Source organism: Eremomyces bilateralis (genome assembly GCF_010015585.1).
Source record: "Eremomyces bilateralis CBS 781.70 unplaced genomic scaffold P152scaffold_9, whole genome shotgun sequence".
Taxonomy (NCBI): domain Eukaryota; kingdom Fungi; phylum Ascomycota; class Dothideomycetes; order Eremomycetales; family Eremomycetaceae; genus Eremomyces; species Eremomyces bilateralis.
In genome coordinates, this window is record NW_022985075.1 from 584,535 (window position 1) to 603,620 (window position 19,086).

At 53.7% G+C, this 19,086-nt stretch overlaps 7 protein-coding genes across 7 annotated transcripts; 5 read left to right on the forward strand and 2 right to left on the reverse strand.

Annotated features, from left to right (window-relative positions):
- Positions 1 to 773: 773 nt before the first annotated feature.
- P152DRAFT_466502 (ribose-phosphate pyrophosphokinase-like protein 1) lies at positions 774 to 2,135 on the forward strand (the record flags this gene model as incomplete). Its single annotated transcript, XM_033680694.1, has 5 exons — positions 774 to 844; positions 1,058 to 1,149; positions 1,200 to 1,572; positions 1,654 to 2,008; positions 2,061 to 2,135. The coding sequence occupies 5 exons, from the start codon at positions 774 to 776 to the stop codon at positions 2,133 to 2,135; spliced, it is 966 nt and encodes a 321-aa protein (XP_033534280.1).
- P152DRAFT_345088 (uncharacterized protein) lies at positions 2,132 to 4,171 on the reverse strand. The gene has a single exon (XM_033675361.1). It carries the CDS (start codon positions 3,960 to 3,962, stop codon positions 2,400 to 2,402), a length of 1,563 nt encoding a protein of 520 aa, XP_033534281.1. The 5' UTR covers positions 3,963 to 4,171; the 3' UTR covers positions 2,132 to 2,399.
- A 722-nt stretch (positions 4,172 to 4,893) lies between these two features.
- Positions 4,894 to 5,691, forward strand: P152DRAFT_378330 (uncharacterized protein; the record flags this gene model as incomplete). The annotated part of the gene is made up of 1 exon (XM_033675668.1): positions 4,894 to 5,691. A coding segment is annotated over one exon (798 nt), but the record flags the coding sequence as incomplete, so codon positions are not given.
- An 806-nt stretch (positions 5,692 to 6,497) lies between these two features.
- P152DRAFT_449361 (fumarate hydratase) lies at positions 6,498 to 8,010 on the forward strand (the record flags this gene model as incomplete). Its single annotated transcript, XM_033678107.1, has 3 exons — positions 6,498 to 6,696; positions 6,754 to 7,771; positions 7,821 to 8,010. 3 exons carry the CDS (start codon positions 6,498 to 6,500, stop codon positions 8,008 to 8,010), a joined length of 1,407 nt encoding a protein of 468 aa, XP_033534283.1.
- A 1,240-nt stretch (positions 8,011 to 9,250) lies between these two features.
- P152DRAFT_345187 (P-loop containing nucleoside triphosphate hydrolase protein) lies at positions 9,251 to 13,248 on the forward strand. Its single transcript, XM_033675362.1, has 6 exons — positions 9,251 to 9,500; positions 9,569 to 11,638; positions 11,689 to 11,761; positions 11,815 to 11,942; positions 11,993 to 12,606; positions 12,658 to 13,248. The coding sequence occupies exons 1-6, from the start codon at positions 9,351 to 9,353 to the stop codon at positions 13,025 to 13,027; spliced, it is 3,405 nt and encodes a 1,134-aa protein (XP_033534284.1). The 5' UTR covers positions 9,251 to 9,350; the 3' UTR covers positions 13,028 to 13,248.
- A 767-nt stretch (positions 13,249 to 14,015) lies between these two features.
- P152DRAFT_514255 (uncharacterized protein) lies at positions 14,016 to 15,072 on the forward strand (the record flags this gene model as incomplete). Its single annotated transcript, XM_033682850.1, has 2 exons — positions 14,016 to 14,362; positions 14,418 to 15,072. The coding sequence occupies 2 exons, from the start codon at positions 14,016 to 14,018 to the stop codon at positions 15,070 to 15,072; spliced, it is 1,002 nt and encodes a 333-aa protein (XP_033534285.1).
- A 329-nt stretch (positions 15,073 to 15,401) lies between these two features.
- P152DRAFT_458470 (uncharacterized protein) lies at positions 15,402 to 19,058 on the reverse strand. The gene is made up of 6 exons (XM_033679474.1): positions 18,796 to 19,058; positions 18,626 to 18,735; positions 18,249 to 18,571; positions 17,903 to 18,194; positions 16,867 to 17,851; positions 15,402 to 16,817 (listed from the first exon to the last, which is right to left on the reverse strand). The coding sequence occupies exons 1-6, from the start codon at positions 18,834 to 18,836 to the stop codon at positions 15,614 to 15,616; spliced, it is 2,955 nt and encodes a 984-aa protein (XP_033534286.1). The 5' UTR covers positions 18,837 to 19,058; the 3' UTR covers positions 15,402 to 15,613.
- Between the last annotated feature and the right edge of the window lie 28 nt (positions 19,059 to 19,086).

Sequence of the window (19,086 nt, forward strand, 5' to 3'; positions counted from 1 at the left end):
CAACACTAAAACCGCCATGACATCGTCCAAACTGCCTCCTAAGGCAGGAGGGCTCTCTGGTGGGGACGAAATTGAGTTACGTTTCTTGGCATTCCCCTAAGCACAGTTCCCACGATCTTAACCAGAACGCGGCAGAGAATTCACCAAAACAGACCTCTAGTAGTTGCTTAATTAGGAAAAGAGTATACTTTTTGGTATTATGTTGTTTTTGAGCGAATTGGGCCTGCCTGTAATGGTGGTGATGGTTGCGGGAATGCCAAGAAACGTAACTCAATTTCTTCCCCGGGAGGGGCACCAGCACCAGCACAACTGCAAAGGCAACAAGGCAACAAGGCAACAAAGGCAACAATGGCAACAATGGCAACAATGGCAACAATGGCAATAATTAGGTTGATGCAGTGATGTCTTTCACTCTCCATCGTAGCAGGAGCAGCATAGATATCCCCCCAATTTGATTTCGTTTTATGTTATGAGTCGCAGAAATCAAGACACAAGATTGATACGTACCACCATCGCTGCTATCAATTTCGCCACAAACTTCGCCAGCCACACCCACCAGCCGCAATTCAAGTGGCTGTGCCCCAAAACCCAGAGTCTCCTGTCACGTGACCAGATGATAACCCTCCAAAATGAGTGGGCCCGGCACTTCGCAATCAGCGGATTGGCCGACGGCGACCGGGTGGACGAACATCTATGAAAGTTTTCCGCTGGAGAAGACTCCCTCCTCGGTTTGTTCACCATGCGACAACTCCCTTTCCGCAAGCTCCCCAAGCATGGCGACCAATTCGATCAAGTTGCTCACTGGCAACAGCCACCCGCAGTTGGCCAAACTGGTCGCGGACCGGTGCGTGTTTTCCGTTTCCTACACTTTGCTTTTTGTCCATGTCGTGGCGGTAGAAAGAGCTTGGCTTGGGTGGAGGGGTGGGGGTGGGATATCGACATTCAACTCCCTCCTGCTGGTGGCAGTGAGGGTTACTGCTATTCCGACCAGTTCGCCCTGGGGATTTCTATCATCATGGTTTTCGGTCTCTTGTTTCTAACATTCCTTTTCATACAGACTGGGAATCGAGCTTTGCAAGGTGATGGTGCTCCAGTATTCCAACAATGAGACCTCAGTAACCATCGGAGAGTCCGTTCGAGATGAAGATGGTACAGTCACCATGGCATTATACCAAGAGCGTCGAATTAATCCTGCGTAGTTTTCATCCTTCAATCCACCGCCCCAGGCGACATCAACGATGGCCTCATGGAGCTTCTCATCATGATCAACGCGTGCAAGACGGCGTCTGCCCGCCGCATCACGGCCGTGATCCCCAACTTCCCGTACGCCCGCCAGGACAAGAAGGATAAGTCCCGCGCGCCGATCACGGCGAAGCTCATGGCGAACATGCTGCAGACAGCGGGATGCAACCATGTCATCACTATGGACCTGCACGCGAGTCAGATCCAGGGCTTCTTCAACGTCCCCGTGGACAATCTGTACGCCGAGCCAAGCACTCTGCGTTGGATAAAGGAGCACTTGAACGTCAAGGAATGCGTGATTGTCAGTCCCGACGCGGGTGGAGCCAAGCGGTAAGAGTTAACTTCTATCATCGGATAAACACTTAACAAACCATGAGTGCCTTCCGTGATACATATGCTGATATCATCCAGAGCCACCTCCATCGCTGACGGCCTTGACCTCGGCTTCGCTCTCATCCACAAAGAACGCCCCCGCCCCAACGAAGTCTCCCGCATGGTCCTCGTCGGCGACGTCACCGGCAAGATCGCCATCATTGTCGACGACATGGCCGACACCTGCGGCACCCTGGCGAAGGCCGCCGACGTGGTCATGCAGCACGGGGCGAAGGAGGCCATCGCCATCGTCACGCACGGGATCCTGAGCGGCAACGCAATCGAGGCACTCAATGGGAGCAGGCTGACGAAGGTAGTTGTGACGAATACAGTGCCGCATGAGGAGAAGAAGGAGAAGTGTAGCCGGTTGGAGACGATCGATATTAGCCCGACGGTATGTTAAACACCGCTTTCGGACTTCACAGGATGACTGACTCTCTCAATAGCTGGCAGAAGCGTGCCGCAGGACGCACAACGGCGAGAGCGTGTCGTTCCTCTTCAAACACGCCCCGGTCGACTAATCCCTTCCCTTCAGACTCTCATGTCGATATCTGGCATCACATTTAAGGCGTTTGTAGGAGTAGTTTGTGTTAATCTGCTGATGATTCAGCTTCATGCATGGCGGCTTCTCAACTAGTGGGAGCTGCCCCATCATAATTCAGAGAATTCTATCTGATGTGCTGGTGTCACTCGTGAGGGTGTTGATTCGGTCGTCCGCCACCAGCTAGAACGCCATAAGAGTTCCGCTGCCATTTCCCCTACGCTCCTTTCGAGGATGCGTCCATTCAACTACCCGGAGACCCCTCCCCCGCCATCCCACCCGGCGAGCCCCCCGTGTTAATCCGCAGCACCTTCTTAACGCTATCCACCCCCTTCCGCATCGGCGACTGATGCCCAACCCGCCTCTCCTCCGCCTCCTTCCCATTCACCTCTTTCCCTTCCCCCGGACCCAAAAAATTCGCCGCCGACCCCCGTCTCGACACCCAATGCGGCGACAATGGACTTGGCCCCGGCGGCGACTGGCTCGGCGCCACCGGCATCTCCGGTGCCGCGGCCACGGCCGTGGGTGAATCATGTGGAATCCCAATCAGCCGCGCCAGGGAACTCCTCCGCCTCCTCCGCTCCTTCGGCCGCTCCGGCTCCTTCCGCTGCGCTTCCTTCTGCCGCCAGATCTCCGCCATGCGGTTGTTCGCCGGTCCGGACTTCGCGCTGCCGAAGAACCCATCGGGGACGGGGCGGGCGCCGAGGCCGCCGATGGAGCTGGAGGGGCCGCGGTGGGCGAAGCCGGGGCTGAGCGGGGTGGGGCTGACGGGGATGTGGAGGTTGAGGCTGCCGCGGATGGAGGAGGCGGTCACGGGGGGTTTGGTGGCGCCGGGGGGCCATTCGCCGGCGTCGGTCCAGCCGGCGACGCAGGCGGAGATAACGGTGGGGAGGGGGAGGGGGAGGGAGGGGGTGCGGGCATTGGTGACGAGGGCGCGGTAGATGGGGAGGAGGGAGTCGGGGGCGATGAATTGGCGGGGGGAAAAGGTGGGAGGAATGAGATAGAGGACGGGGAGTAGGGTCGGCGGGTCGTCGGGGTCAGTTGCTGCGCTGGTGGATTGGGGGGAGAGTGGGGAGGTGTCGGTGAGGCCGTCCGAGCTGCTGTGAAGCCGCTGGATTAGTTCCGCGACGTCTTGATCGGACATTTGCTCGTCTTCGGCGCCACTGGGGCTCTGGATGATATTCCCATTGACAGTGACCTCAGGGGATTTCGTCGAGACCTCTTTGGGTGGTCCCGGCCGAACCACCGCGCCGGTCCACGCATCCCTCCGCTTCGCCCAGAGGTCCAATCCCTCATTCCATTCGCATTCCTCATGCCATTCGCGCTCCCGCTTCCGTTTCCGTTGCTTTTGTCGGGCCTGAATCTGCGCCCCGATGCTGTCTGGGGAGTCAAATTTAAACGCGTCCTTCTTTTCTTTGGCGGTCTTGTGCTTGCTTCGGCGGGATAGTTTCTGAATCACTCGGATACCCTGCGTATCGGACTTCGCGCCGGTGGTAGACCTCTCACTCCCGGAATCCGTCTCATCGGAACTTCCATAGAATCTCTCCATGTATGCCAGAGGTACGCGCTCCTCTATGGCTTCCGAGCCGGTTGAATGTGGGAAGGTCTCGGCAAGCGGGGGTGAAGTTGACCCCGGGCCTTCTCCGGGGATTACATTATTTGTAGGAAGAGGTTCGGACGATATATTCGTATCCGATGGATGTGACGGATCGGCGACTTTCGGAGGATATTCCCAATCATCTTGAACCGCAGAGTAGAGAAAACGTCGGATCTCGCGAGTGGCGGGGCTGGCAAGGTTCAACTCCATTGGCGTTCTTGATTTTTCCGGCAACGGGCACCGTTGTTGACAGCACCAACCACTTCTGGTGCCTCCGATCGAAGAGAGAAGGGGGTGAAGGCAGCAGAAAAGCCTTGCGGATTGTGGGGATGGGCAGGAAGCTGGGTACCAGACTTGGGAATGCTTGGGTCAGGCTAAGGTAAGTAGTGTCAAGACTCAAGAGGTGGTGAGATGGACTATTAACGGCGAACGGGATGGACTAGAAGATTCGGGGAAGGAGCAAGAAAGAATTACAGGTCACTTATGACGATAACTCGAAGATGGCAACCATCGCGGGTCGAGAGGAATATGTTAGGTGAATGTATGATGCTCGTGAAAGCGATTCCAAATGCAAATGTCTGTGGTGGGTGATTTGTTGCGGGGGCGGGGCTATTCCAACTCATGATTCATGATTCATCACGCCAGCTCTGGACGATTAGATATTTCATATTGCCTTGCTCTCCCTTACTCCAGAGAGTACAGTTGTTCCTGGTTCTTGTTCAGGGGAGCATACCAGCTAACTGCCACAGCAAAGAGGGCTGATCGCATACGTCTTCGACGGCGAGTATGAAACTGTACATCTGCGGAGTACAGACTGCGGTGCATACTGTAGATCTGATATTGGGTCCACCTTTGACTTTGTATCGCCGTGCTCCGGGCGAAAATCCGCGTACACACGAATTCGGACTGTAAGGTACCATATGCAGTGAACATTTCCAGCAGCTAGACCAACGTGGACATGCAATCACACCTGACACCACAAAGCCGATTTGTGCATGGACAATAGATACTTACGTGTGCTACATACGCTATCCGATTCTCCCACCGACCGTGATGTCCTAGCATGTCTGTCAATCCCGCTGCCGGCCAACCCTTTGCCATGTCTTCCACCTCCGCTCCGGAACGCACCCCGCCTCTAACCCTCCTCGTCGCCATCTCTGGCCCGACATCATCGGGAAAGACGACGGTCGCTCGCCACTTACTACGTCTCCTACATTCTCTGGCTCCAGACGGTCCGCCCGCCACCCAGCCGCTTCTAATTCATGAGGATGATTTCTATCGTTCCGATACGGACATCCCGGTCAAAGATGGCGTGCAGGATTGGGATTGCTTGGAAGCCATCGACGTCCCAGTCTTCGAAGCTGCGTTGCTAGAGATTCGAGGAGGTGGGCGGCTTCCTGATGGTTTTAAGAGCTTGGAGCTACCGGAAGACAATGGTTCCACGGCCGACGGAGTCCACGATGTCCCAGATAGGGCGCAGAATGACAGCGGCATTTCAGAAGCGCTGCTCACCAGGCTTCGTGAGAGACTACGCGATGTCCTCGAGGTGCCGTCGAACAATGGACAAGGTACAGCAGTCAAATTCAGAGTATGCCTGGTGGAGGGGTTCCTTTTGTTCCAGCCCGCCATGTTTACCACCCCAGGCGTATTTGACTTGAAACTGTTGCTCCTGGCCTCGCACGCGGCGGCGAAGCAGCGGCGGGAGGCGCGGTCCGGCTACGTCACTCTGGAAGGCTTCTGGACCGATCCTCCGGGCTACGTCGACAAGATCGTGTGGCCGAATTACGTGGAGAGTCACGCTGCATATTTTCAGAATGGCGATGTCGAGGGCGCGGTGGACGAGAGATTTTGCCGGGACGAAGCCGTAAAACCATATCCTCCTGGAGGACTACAACATGCAGAAGGAGGAACTATTGCGAGGATGCTGGAGTGGGCGGTGGAGGAGACCGTCCAACTTGTCGAATCGAAGGAACATGGATCGGGCCGGTAGCATCTCCAACGTATTGGATTCGGTTGGAAGCCCATTGGATTGATCAAGTTTTGGAGACTAGACCTAGTTTATACTCTATGTATTAAGCAACGCAATATGGGCCGGGAAACCATGCCGGTAAATACAGCGCATGCATACTACGGTACACATACCTATTACCTAAGTCTATACCTAAGTCTTACCTGTAGGATGAAGACGATAAACTCACGAAAATGATGAAATGCGCGGGATTATGCATAATCCACCGTCGTGGATTGGTTATCGATTGTCCGTTACGCTGCCACCATGCCCCGGGCCGTCTCATTTCGTTGTCGATCCTTTCCGATCTTCTCCGACGCCCGATGACGGACTAAGGGGGACCAGATGCTCCCAAAATATTTTTTTAATATTAGACAGAAATCCTGTCCTCCAAAAGTCACAATTATTACCTATCACCGGCGCAACACGCCGACGATTCCATTCTGCTTGTGATCCGGCGGTTACTGCCTGTCCCAACCCTCGTCGATCCAATGATTCGATCGGTGTCTCCGAGACTTCGGCCTACCGAGGCGATCTTTGGGTCATTCATCCATCCTTGCGCCCGAATTCATCAATCCAGATCACCAATCCTTGCAACATCTCGTGTGAGGTCACTCCATCGTACCTCGCATGAGCAAATCTTCTCGGCTGTCGCTCGCAGCCCGACTACCTATATACGAACCATCGCATTGAGATCCCCCATTCCTTCGCGAGCATTCTCGACCACCCCCCGAATCATGGCAGGAACAAGAACGGAGACAGACGCCTTTGGGGCGATCCAAGTCGCGGCGGACCGGTACTGGGGCGCGCAGACGGAGCGGTCGCTGGAGAATTTCGAGATCAACCAGCCGCAGGACCGGATGCCGCCGCCCATCGTCCGGGCGTTCGGCATCCTGAAGGGCGCGGCGGCGACGGTGAATATGCAATTCGGCTTAGGTCAGTAGAAGCGCGCGGGGCAACCGATGGCCGTCTCGCTGATGGTGCCTATCCTAGATCCCATCGTCGGTCAGGCGATCCAGCAGGCTGCTGCGGAGGTAGCGGACCTGAAGCTGTTGGACCACTTCCCGCTTGTGGTCTGGCAGACGGGTTCCGGGACCCAATCAAACATGAACGCGAACGAAGTCATCTCCAACCGAGCGATCGAGATCTTGGGCGGTCAGATGGGTAGCAAGACGCCGGTGCATCCGAACGATCACGTCAACCGGTCGGCGTCGTCGAACGATACCTTCCCTACCGTGATGCACATCGCTGCGGTTCTCGAACTCGAGGAGCAACTGCTGCCGGCTCTGAAGGGCTTACGGGATGCGCTGGACAAGAAGAGCAAGCAGTGGGATAAGGTCATCAAGATCGGACGAACGCACTTGCAGGACGCCACGCCATTGACCCTGGGCCAGGTGTTCTCGGGCTATGTTCAGCAACTGGATTTCGGCATCGAGCGGGTCCAATCTTCGCGGCCGCGACTGAGGATGCTGGCGCAAGGTGGCACTGCGGTGGGCACGGGAATCAATACCTTCATAGGATTCGCCGAAATGATCGCTGCCGAAGTCACCCAGATGACGGGCCACAAGTTCGTCACCGCGCCGAACAAGTTCGAGGCATTGGCCGCGCACGATGCGATCGTCGAGGCGTCCGGCCAGCTCAACACGCTCGCGACGTCGCTGTTTAAGATCGCGCAGGACATTCGATTCCTCGGATCGGGGCCTCGATGCGGGTTGGGCGAACTGAAGCTGCCGGAGAACGAGCCGGGCTCTTCCATCATGCCCGGCAAGGTCAATCCCACACAGTGCGAGTCCCTGACGATGATCTGCGCTCAGGTGTTTGGCAATCATACTGCCGTCACCGTAGCCGGGTCCCAGGGCAACTTCGAGCTTAACGTGTTCAAGCCGGTGATGATCCGGAACCTTCTTCATAGTTGCCGTCTGTTGACGGACGGTATGAGGAGTTTCGAAAAGAACCTGGTGCAGGGATTGGAGGCGGATGAGAAGCGCATTGATACGTTGATGAGGGAAAGGTAAGCGCTCCATATCTAATGTGTATAGCACCCGCTAACAATGTCCAAGCCTCATGCTCGTTACATGCTTGAACCCCATCATCGGCTACGATATGGCCTCGAAGGTCGCGAAGAACGCCCACAAGAAGGGCTTGACCCTCAAGGCGAGCGCCATGGAGCTCCAGGCTCTGAGCGAAGCCGACTTCGACAAGTACGTCCGGCCCGAGCTCATGATCGCTCCGAACGAAGCCAAGTTGTGAGGCTCGACAAAAGGGGAGGAGCTTCTACATTTCCAGCGGGGAACGGGACGTCTAATGACTTGTACAAAATTGTGACCTTGGCAGTTGGGCAGCGTGCGTGTAACCCTTTGGGGGATTCATTCTTCGTTATATCTTATCGGGAAGGGGAGTCTAGTATGGGATACTTGACAACGCCTAATCCGCTACAAGATAGAAATACATCCAGCTAAAAGCGTTGACTGTCGGTGAATACTATAGCGTAGTCGAAGAGCCAAAATAACATGCACCATACTATACTGTTGTAACCCTTAGAACATGTGCCTCACGGGGCATATACCAGATTGTGGTACCCGAATTTACAGATAGAATCTGAGGACCTGTGAATTTGCTGCCGAAAAGAGCGGTTTGTGACGCCGTTTTTGGTGGCATTTCTGTCGCATGCCAAAGGATTAGATCTAGGAGCCTAAGGCTTGGTTGAGTACATATCCCTGTCCTCAGGGCCTCCCAGGCCTGAAGACAAAAGGGTGGCTTATTTCTAGGGTCTAGCATGAGCTTGATTTCGAACATTGCTGTGCCGTCTAGAATATAGTTCTATGATAGTTTCTCAAGCTTTTATCTAACGAGTTTCTTACGGAGTAACTTTGTGTGCTACAGAAAAGGCCTCCAAAAACGGAGGTTTCTGACGCCGTTTTCTGCGGTCTTTCCACCTAGGCGAAACGCCATCGTTTCGTTACCGGAGGTGCCCAAAACTCCCCGTCACTGTGCCAAGGCCCTGCAGGCGCCGCTCAAGTTCGTCACACTCGGGATCGCTCTCTGTGTGTTTTCGATCCATGAAGCAATATCAGCAGGGTTCCATAGATGGACAACGACGGCTGGCGGCGTTCTTTATGTCCGAATACTAGAAGTTGAGGTCGTAGGAAATATGACATTCCCGTAATAAACAAAGCGAGTCACGTGTTAAGCCTCGGTTTTCCAGGCATGAAGACGCAGTGCAACTCCACACGACACACATTGAGCAGGTCCCCACATGGGCCTCGCAGAGAGGCCTGACGGGCAGTGGCACGGGTACACTTGAGAGTTGAGAGCATCGCCAGACCGTGAGGCCTACCGCCGCCTACGGAGTAGGAATATGTTGACTGTTGATGTTCACGTGACCACATCCCTACGCGTCGCGCTATCACGTGATGAATTCTTCTGCACGGCGCGTCGGACACGTGAACCCATGCGCTCCTCCATGACTAGATGCATCACTCGAAAGGACCAGAGCAAAAAGACGGGTGTTTGTCAGGGGATATCTGGCCTCGACCCGCTTCATCGCATCCTTGGATCCGATCGAACCTGGCGTACTTCGCACATCTAACATGCCAGGAATCCAGCTTCCACAGCGACGGCCGCGAGCCATACTGTCCGACGACGAAGACTTGGACGATGCGGACGATGCGCATTCACTTGTTTCGAGTGCGTCTTCTGCGAGCAAGCGAGCCCGTTTGACTAGGGGAGACGACACCCAGGTCAGTTGTTATATCAATCGGCTTTGCAGTAATGCGCTTTGTAGGACTGAACGCTCACAACGCTACAGATATCGCGAGACAGTGTGCTGCCCGAATCATATCGAACCATGCCTCGAGCCTCTCCCGACAACTTTGCAAACGCAGATGTGCCACATGCGGATGTCTACCATCCAGGCTCAATCGTACGCATCAAGCTGACCAACTTTGTGACATACACATCGGCGGAATTTCATCTTGGTCCAAGCCTTAACATGGTCATCGGGCCGAACGGAACTGGCAAGAGTACTTTGGTCTGCGCGATATGCCTAGGACTGGGGTGGAGTCCGAACAACCTTGGAAGGGCGAAGGAGGTGGGCGAGTTCGTCAAGCATGGGTCACCAGAAGGCGAAATCGAGGTCGAGCTATCTGCCGGCCCGGCCCAGAAAGGTGTCAACCCCATAATCCGGCGGCTGATCAAGAAAGACGGAAACAAATCTCACTGGTCCCTGAACGGCAAGAATACGAACCAAACCAGCATCATGAACCTTGCCAAGTCCTTTTCCATCCAGATCGACAACCTCTGCCAGTTTCTGCCGCAAGATCGAGTGGTGGAGTTTGCGCAGATGCACCCGATTGACATGCTGGCATCTACCCAGAAGGCGGCGGCCGAGCCGTATATGCTGGAATGGCACAACGAGCTCAAGGAGCTGCGGACGAAGCAAAAGGACATGCAATCATCGTCCCAATCCAGTAAGGACACACTTGCCGACCTCAAGGTGCGGCAGAACCAGACGCGTGGTGAGGTGGACCGATACCAAGAACGCGAGGCCCACATGAAGAAGGCCAAACTGTACGAGAAATTCCGGCCAGCGGTTAAATACAACGACGCTCGTGCCAGATACAAAGCCGCTAAAGCGCACTCTAAGGCTGCCGCCAATGATTTGAAGGATTTGAAGCAGAGAGTGCAGCCAGCGCTCGAGGCGATGAAAGAAAAGGAGGGTTATGCCAAGGACATCAAAACTGCCGTGGCCAAGAAGAAACGCGTGGTTCTCAAACAGGAGGAGCGAGCTACGAAGCTGTTTGGGGAGCAACAGAGCATCCTTGACAAACTCACCAAGTGTGAGAACGATAGGAAAGCAGCGATTCAGTTAGAAAAGTCCCGCAAGCAGCAGCTTCAGAAGCACCAGGAAGAACTCAAGCGGCTCCGACGTGATTACGACGAGCATCCACCCGACTACAATCTAGAACACTTCCAGGGCCCATTGCGTGAGAAGCGTGACCGAAAAAGCGAAGTTGATCGAATGCTTCGAACCATACGCGGAGAGTTGGAGGAGATCGCAGGCAAAGCTCGACCAGAGCGCCAAAAGATGCAGGCCTTGAACGACCGACTCAACGGCCTTAAATCGCAGGCGGGGCAGAAAATGGAACGGTTGAAGAGCTATTCCAAAGACACCCACACCGCGTGGGAATGGATCAAGGCGAATCGCGACAAATTCACAGGCCCGGTCTACGGACCGGCTCTGCTCGAATGCTCCGTGAAAGATCAGAAACACGCCGACTTGCTCGAAGCAAGTCTGCAGAAGATGGATATCCTCGGGATTACGTGCACGAACGTCAATGATTTCAAAACGTTGCAGCAACACTTGTTTAGCAGAGAGCTTGCTCTCACTGATGTTGTCATTCGTACGGCGAAGCAGGAGATGAACTACTGGCGATCTCCCTGTTCCGCGGACCAGCTTAGGAGCTTGGGACTAGAAGGGTATCTTATCGATCTGCTCGAAGGCCCCGAGGCCGTGCTGTCCGGATTGTGCGACAGTTCCAAGCTGCACAAGACATGCTACTCCATGCGCGATCTGAGCGAGCAGGAGTTCGAGCGCTTACAGACCAACCGAGACGTAAGCTCTTGGGTCACTCCCAGACAATCTGTTCAGGTCATCCGTCGCGCAGAGTATGGCCCCAGTGCAGTATCAACTTCCACCCGACCGGTGCGTCCAGCTCGGTTTTGGACAGACAAGGTCGATCTCAGTGCCGAGCAAGAAATCAATCGACAGCTCCGGGAGGTTGCTGCGGAGGTTGCGGAGTATACGGAACAGCATCGTCTAAAGAAGGGGGAGCTGGATGGCCTTGCAGCTGAGCAGCAAAATCTGCACAAAGACATTGTAGGAGCCCCCGATAGCCGCTAGCAATACGCACTGACAACTTGCCTTAGCAAAACATACAGAAAGACAAAGACCGGGCGCAACGACAATACGGAGAATGGCAGGCTTTGCCGAATAAAATCGGTAGGTCTCCAGAGTCGACAAGTTCAGGGCTCTTGTAACTAACCACCCCAAAGCGAATGTCGAGGACAAGATCAAAGACCTCAAGACGCGGGCAGACGATGTCATGCAAACTGTGCACGAGAACAACAGGAAGTATAACTCCTTGGTTCTGCAGAAAGGAGAGAGCGCTTTGGAATACGCCGTGAGTTCCACCTTCTGTTGTCGACCATCCTGGAAGCTAACCGTCTAAAGCATCAAGTTGCTTCTCTCCGAAATTTGCACCAGAAACTGGTTGAAGTACAAATTTGGCAGATCGAGGCGGAATCTGACCTCGAGGTTCTTAAAGAGAGAAATCGCTCGATTAACCAGCAATTGAAGGATGCCGATGCCCAGCTCACGATTCTGCAGAGAGAAAGTGAAGCCATCAAAAAAGAGGCTCATGCCCTTTCGAATCAATATCAGCAAATCCACGATAGCTTGACGGACGACGAAAGGGAGCTATTCGAGGAGATGTCCGGTGCGGGTTTGACGATGGAGCAGCTCGATGTCGACATCGAAGGGCTGAAGACGCGGATCGAACTGATCGGCGAGCGGAATCCGGGCATCATCAAACAGTTCGAGAAACGGGAGCAAGATATCCGGAACCTGGAGCACAAGCTTGAGACGTGGGAGAGGCAGCTGGAAGAGTCGGAGACGAAGATTACGGAAATCCGGCAGAAGTGGGAGCCCGAATTGGATACCCTAATTGCGAAGATCAACGATGCATATGCCCATAACTTCGAGCGCATCGGCTGCGCTGGGCAGGTCTCCGTCTACAAGGACGAGGATTTCTCAAAGTGGGAGATTCGGATTTATGTGAAGTTCAGGTGAGAGCAATGGTCCCTTGCAGGACCTACGTTGTACTGACTCAAAATCAGGGAACACGAGGAACTTTCTCTTCTTGACAGTCATAGACAGTCCGGTGGAGAGCGCTCAGTGTCGACAATCTTCTACTTAATGGCGCTACAAACCCTGGCCCGGTCTCCTTTCCGTGTGGTTGATGAAATCAATCAAGGCATGGACCCCCGCAACGAACGAACGGTTCACGAGCGAATGGTCGATATCGCCTGCGCGGAGCACACCAGCCAGTACTTCCTGATCACGCCGAAACTGTTGACGGGTCTGAAGTATCATCCGAGGATGAAATTACACGTCATCAATAGCGGTGAATACGTTCCTGGGGACCTTCATGACCTGAACTTCAAGAACTGTGTGGAAAAGGCCTTGACCTTAAAAGGTCTCGCGTAATCCCAGCGTATTGATAGGTCCGCTATGGGCAGTATCTTGTTACGGATTTTATGTTTAACCATGCAAAACGACCCCCCATACCAATAGAATACGCTATTCTCTTCACTTGCCGCCGTTCACGGTTATGGCAGCTCAATGTACGTACTCAGTGAAGTTCACATCCACCTGCATCTGGACTCTAAAAGAACAAATCGCTCATTGTAAACTCCTCTCCAGGATCAGCCGAAGAATCCTTCCGAGCTTTGATCGCTGCTGCTAGCCGCTCCGATGTGGCGTGGGGTAACACAGAAGAAAATCTCTGAAACGAATACGGGACTTGGTGCTTCCATCAATCCGACCGACCTCACGACAACCCTATTGTTCCGATGCGACAGGCGGTCTAAGTAAGGATTCGGCAAGTCGTACCCACTATGCTGCAACGACGCGACTGATTGCAGCCGATATGTCAAACGGGGAGCCAACGGTCGGCGCCTGGCCCGTTTGCATCGGGACCAGGAGGCCAGGGCTGCGTAACCGCTCGGCAGAGATAGAAGGGATTCATATCACCACCATGCTACGCTGCACCCGGTCAGCACTCGAGAGTAGACGAATGAATCAAGCTTTCTGCCAACCCTCTTGCTTCGGTTCTTGTTATTCATCGACTCTTCGAGTCTTGCGGGTGTTACCACACCTCATTGATTCCCGAGACATGCCATCATCGCATCCGATGCCAAGTCAGTAAACCACAGTCCGGTGAACGTAGGCTTTTTTATATATTTTTTACGCATATATGTTCAATCGTCTCTCAGACTTAATCTCTGCTCTTCAATCCTATAGCCCATCAGGTTTCACAAATCGCTCTTAAGCATATATCATACTTAGGGGCACTCAAATCCGCATCCACCCTCCACAAGTTTGTACGGCGTTAGTCGTTATTCACAAGGTACACGTACTGAAACGATAGTACTCGTTCAACCGCTCATACGTGATCGTTCTCATAGACTTTACCATGGAGTTGCACCCCGTCTTCCTCTCCCTGCTTTTCACGCCTCTTGCCGTGGCTGCCGAGACCTGGAAGGTCACCAAGTTCTACACCCATTATATGGCCGAGAACAGTGGTACCGAGAACGGTACCTGGCCTGCAGGTTCGGAATTCAACACCACTGTCTGCTTCACGCTGTCTCCCACTAGCGGGTCCGACCAGAAGAATATTGAGTGCCAGGGCACTTTCGCTCCTTTCACGCACGACACCTTATGGCGTTATTGTGACGGGGATGTCCATGCCTGGCGGCTCGAACCTGGACATTTCGAAGCAGTGTCCATGTGGGGGTTGAACATCTTGCGCTCCGACGTAGAGTAAGGGGATATGATGTGGGCGTCCTTAGTGCAACCTGTAGCTGACTGCTTGTAGGGATTCCACTGTCAGGACCACATACGCGCAATTCCATATGGTCAATAATGAGCCAGAAAACCCTCAATCCTTCCTCACCTGCACGGAAGGCAAGCCATTGGAAGGTTGGTCATGTGCGCTCGACGGTCAACTTTCCGTCCCCTCTCCCGTCAGGTTTCCGCTCTACGAACGGCAGGCCCACGCCAAGCCATTTAAGGTCAGTAATTTTACGATTGATAGAGACACCGGCCGCAGGACATTCTCTATCACTGATCCTAACGTGCTGGACTCCTACGACATTGGAGGCAAGACGTTCCGGTCTAGCACTGAGTGCAAGCTGGGGCCCGTGGGCCATATGCTTAAGCACGGGAATGAAGACTTCCTCAAATGCGATGACGAGTCTTTCTCCTTTAAACTTGGTCCCTCGAACGACACGAGGGGGATGAGGGGGTTTCACTTGGAGGTCCGCCATAACCTCCCGCTCGCCTCGTTCCAGGTGGACGTCATCGCACCCTCTGAGTCTATCATCAGTGGATCCGTCGATCTAGAGTTCGGGAAGGACTTTAACTACGACTACAGCCGGCTTAAGCGATCTTGCGCTCTTACACTGACGCGTGGAAAAGCGGAGGTCAATGTCACGTCGCTCGCCGTCGCTGGCTCTTATGGCTTGCCTTAAATGGCGAAACAATAGCCAGGCAAATGGCTAGAGGAGATGATTCTCAGAGAGAAGTTGAGAAAATGGATAGGATAATGCCAATTTGAATGCAATCGAGTTAAGGTCGTGAACTTCAAGCAGCATGAATTGGGATTCAAGATGACTACGGGATCAGTGCTATCCCCTTCGCCGTAACAATGTCTCGATGGGATCATACCTTAAAGGGATAGCAGTGATCTAGCTCCGTCCAATACTAAACGTGAGTCGTGGTTGACTGTAGGCAGGGGACAGATTACTAAAGAGCAAGGATCGGAACAATACTAATCATTTCTACGTTACACGTGACATGAACGGCATACTCGGAGCCATACTGGTAGGCGCGGGATAGCCAAAGGCAGGTAAAATAAAGACGTCGATCAATCTATTTTGTTATTATACAACTGAATCTGCAAGTTCGATCGCATTGAATCCTCGGCTATATGAGCTTTTATGAACCTGCGTCACCCAGTTCCGAAGACGTCAAACCAATACGCAAGGCACATGTGTCTAGGAATCAAACTTTCTATGCCCATCGCGCCGACTCTCGCTCCGTCTCAACGCGCGTGGCCCTCGCCTCATCATTCTCCTCATCTTCGTAATGGTAGCTCAACTGGCGGTAAGATTTGGCTTTCCGCCTGTCCTCGCGCCCCGTCGCCGTTGAGACATCGCCATCTCTCTGTATCTTACGCCGATTATTTCGAAACGCACTCGGCCCAGTGGGCGGCGCGAAAGCCTGCTCCTCCGTCTCCGAGAAAGACCGCTTGCGATCGATCCCGGGACCTTGCTGCAAGGACGCTCTCCGCTGCTGTTCCTTGAGAAGTCGCTCGCGCATTCGTGCTTCACGTTCCTGTGCAAATGGATCGATGGCAGGCTCGGGCTTTTCAGCAGCTGATTCCTTCGGTTTGTCGGACGAGTCGGTCATATTGCGCTGAAGCGCCCGGGGCCCTGTTGGCGCATTCATAGGCGGGATCTGGACACTGGACAGCTTGCGGGCATTTTCGCGGGAACGACCATGAATCCGCAGCTGAGGCTCCTCTACACGCTGTGATTGAACTGCTTTCTCATCCTCGTCCTTGATAGAGTCTTGATCACGCTGCCGCTCCCTACGAGGCTTCTCTCTATGTCGGTCGCTCTCTTTATCCCTGCCATGATCTCGACGCCGTTCCCGATCCTTCTCGTGATCGCGGTGGCTCCGGCTGTGTCGAGACGATCGCTTTGGGTCCACTTCCGCCTTGACACCATCGGACAGTGATCTATCCCTTCTTGACTTGCGGCGGTCGCGGTCGCGGTCTCTGTTGCGTTCCCGTTCCCGATCGCGATCTTTCTCTTTGCGGGATGACTTTCGATAGGGCTCTGGGCTGTAGTTCCGCTCACGATGGTCACTCTTTGACTTTCTTTTGCCCTCTGATGTACTCAATTCAGTGTCCAAGAGTACGTCCGGAGATCGAGAACGGCGCCGATGTCGATGCCGATGCCGACTGGAATGGTGTGAGCGAGAAGAATGGCGTTTGTCATTCCCAGATCGGCTAGCGGACCGTCTCGAAGAGCTCATCGATGATTCGCGGGTCCGCCTCGGCCTATCGTATTTCTCATGCTCAGGCGGGTCTCTATCGGACTTGTGGCGAGGTGACCGCTCATGGCGTCGATCAGTGTCTGATTGTGGGAGACCAAAATCCCCTTTTTCCCGAGGCTCACGATGGGACGAGGCTGACTTGGACCGCTCTCTGCTATTCCGACGTTAGACCAATGAGCAGCACAAGCCAAGGGGGAACTTACGCATTTAATGCCTCGGGCTGTCCGTTTATATTATCGGGTGCTTGAGAGTTCGTGGAGCGTATTCGAGGCAACGTCGACCCGCCTTCTCGCATTGCTTTGGGACCAGTCGGAGCACCTTCAACCCCTTGGCCTTGGGGCTCATGAATGTAAGGAGCATGGCGATCGTAGGATATTTTCCGTCCGTGGGAACTAGCCGACCCAAACTTGCGGCCTCCTCGTCGGTTGAAACGATTGCCAAAACCATCGAGAGGATATGCATAGTTTCCGTCATCCAGTGGATGAAAATTATTCGCATCATGACCCGTTCCAAAAGCGTTCGGGTCGCCCCATTGACGATCCTCCGCCGCGGTGCTGCGAATCGCTTGAATGTTAGACTCAGTCAGGCCTACCTCATGATCACCATTATCCTGCCCCTTTGGTCCAAGTGCACCATCTTCAGCGTCTTCAGCATTTGCACCTTGGTCCGCACCTTCGGTGGTTTGGCCATTAGATTCAGCAGTATCTGCTGCAGCATTGGTTAGAACGACACTCTCCCCTTGAGAGGTCCGGCGATCGTGGCTGTACGGCCGGGTGTCCTCGGGATACGTCTCTTCATACTGGCCATTCTCCGCATAATGACCCTGGGAGTGAGAGTATGCGTGGTTGCCGCGATAGTTTCTGTGATAACCTCTTCCATAGCCTCGATGGGAGTGAGCACCACGTCCGTGGAAACGATTCTGGTTGTGGTAATTATTTCTAGAGAACTGTTGGTGCTGCATCTGCGAATAATGCCCTTGGTGAGATTGCTGATTATATCCACCAGGATAGTAACCGGAATTGTTGAAGTCATCGTTCATGGATTGCTCGTTCCAGCCGCCGAATCCTCCGCCAACGCCCATACCCATGTTCATGTCGCTCAATCCATTCATGCCCATCCCGGGAGCACCGAAATTGCCAAACATTCCCTGGGGCATATTCATAGCGTTCATGCCCATGCCTGACATACCTTCGTAAGGTTAGCTAAAGATTATTTGGTTGGTGAATATGGAGGACGTACCCATCGCGTTTGGAAACCCTGACCAATTGCCTGACTGCATGGCATTTTGAAATTGCATCTGCATCATGGGATTCATTCCATTCTGCCACCCCATGTCATTGGAATCATCGGCCTGATTATAGCCGAGAGATGCTACTGCCACCGTTTGATCCTGGCCAGCCCATGATGCGTCCGCCTCGTTATTCGTTGGGATTTCCTCAACTGCTTTTGAATCATCGTCCTGAGCATCGTCGTTATTAGTTTGATCGACTTGAGTGGTCGATTCGTCTTCCTCTTTGTTGCTTGGTTCGGCCTACGTCGTGTCAGCTCCTTTCCAGAACCTAGGATGGAGGATTTAAAGGCTTACCACTGCATTATTTTGTTCCGTTGAGATATGCGAGGTCCCGGCAATTGTCTCTTGTACGGGCTCCTGATCTTGAGGAACTGCTTCTGGCTCTTTCGAGTCGATATCCTGTCCTGCCTTCTCATCCGTGGCTATTGTATCCGGCTGTTCCTGGGGTGTTTCTGGCACCGGCGGCTGAATCGCAGCCCGACTCTTCTCTCGCTTCTTCTCCTGCGACTTGAGAAACACTTTCACTGTGGCGCGAAGCTTTTTGTCGATTTTGCAATCCTCTGCTGAGAGTGGCTGATGATCGCAGATCGGACACGTGTCGGAGAGGGTTGTTTGGCCTAGACGTTTGGTCAGATACTTGTCGCGTTGACTGTCGGAAAGGGGTGACAGACAGGAAAAGCAGATAGATTGGTCACAGCAAGGCAGTCGGAACGCCTCGACGGCAAGCTTGTTGCAGATTGCGCATCGCAGCTTGATGGGAATGTCATCTTGTTTCAAGGAGCTGCTGAAAACGTTAATTCAGACTCTTAGCTACGCAACTACAGGTACGTTTGATACAGACCTAGCGAGGTCCGCAGCTTTTAAGGCCTCCTCATTAGCCATGCTTGCTGGCCTTGATGTTTTCAACTCTTCTCCAACTTTCAGTAAACCGATGTTTGCATTTGTGAAAACGCGTTGGTTGATTGAGACGAGGGTCCAGGATGGACTGGCGCAGTGGAACGAACTGTTATGGAGTCGGAAGTAGGAACTTCACGGACATCAACTCTTGAAGTCCTAAGCACCGGACTGACTTGCTTTACTATATAGTGGACGAAATCGTTAATGGGAGCTTCATCAAGATCTGAGAGTCCAG

Coding starts and splice junctions, on each gene's coding strand:
- P152DRAFT_345187 (XM_033675362.1), top strand. CDS start 9,351: ATGCCAGGAATCCAGCTTCCACAGCGACGGCCGCGAGCCATACTGTCC. Junction 9,501..9,568: donor CTAGGGGAGACGACACCCAG/GTCAGTTGTTAT, acceptor ACAACGCTACAG/ATATCGCGAGACAGTGTGCT. Junction 11,639..11,688: donor AAAATCTGCACAAAGACATT/GTAGGAGCCCCC, acceptor AACTTGCCTTAG/CAAAACATACAGAAAGACAA.
- P152DRAFT_345088 (XM_033675361.1), bottom strand. CDS start 3,962: ATGGAGTTGAACCTTGCCAGCCCCGCCACTCGCGAGATCCGACGTTTT.
- P152DRAFT_458470 (XM_033679474.1), bottom strand. CDS start 18,836: ATGGCTAATGAGGAGGCCTTAAAAGCTGCGGACCTCGCTAG. Junction 18,736..18,795: donor AAAGCTGCGGACCTCGCTAG/GTCTGTATCAAA, acceptor CGTTTTCAGCAG/CTCCTTGAAACAAGATGACA. Junction 18,195..18,248: donor CGGAACAAAATAATGCAGTG/GTAAGCCTTTAA, acceptor GACACGACGTAG/GCCGAACCAAGCAACAAAGA.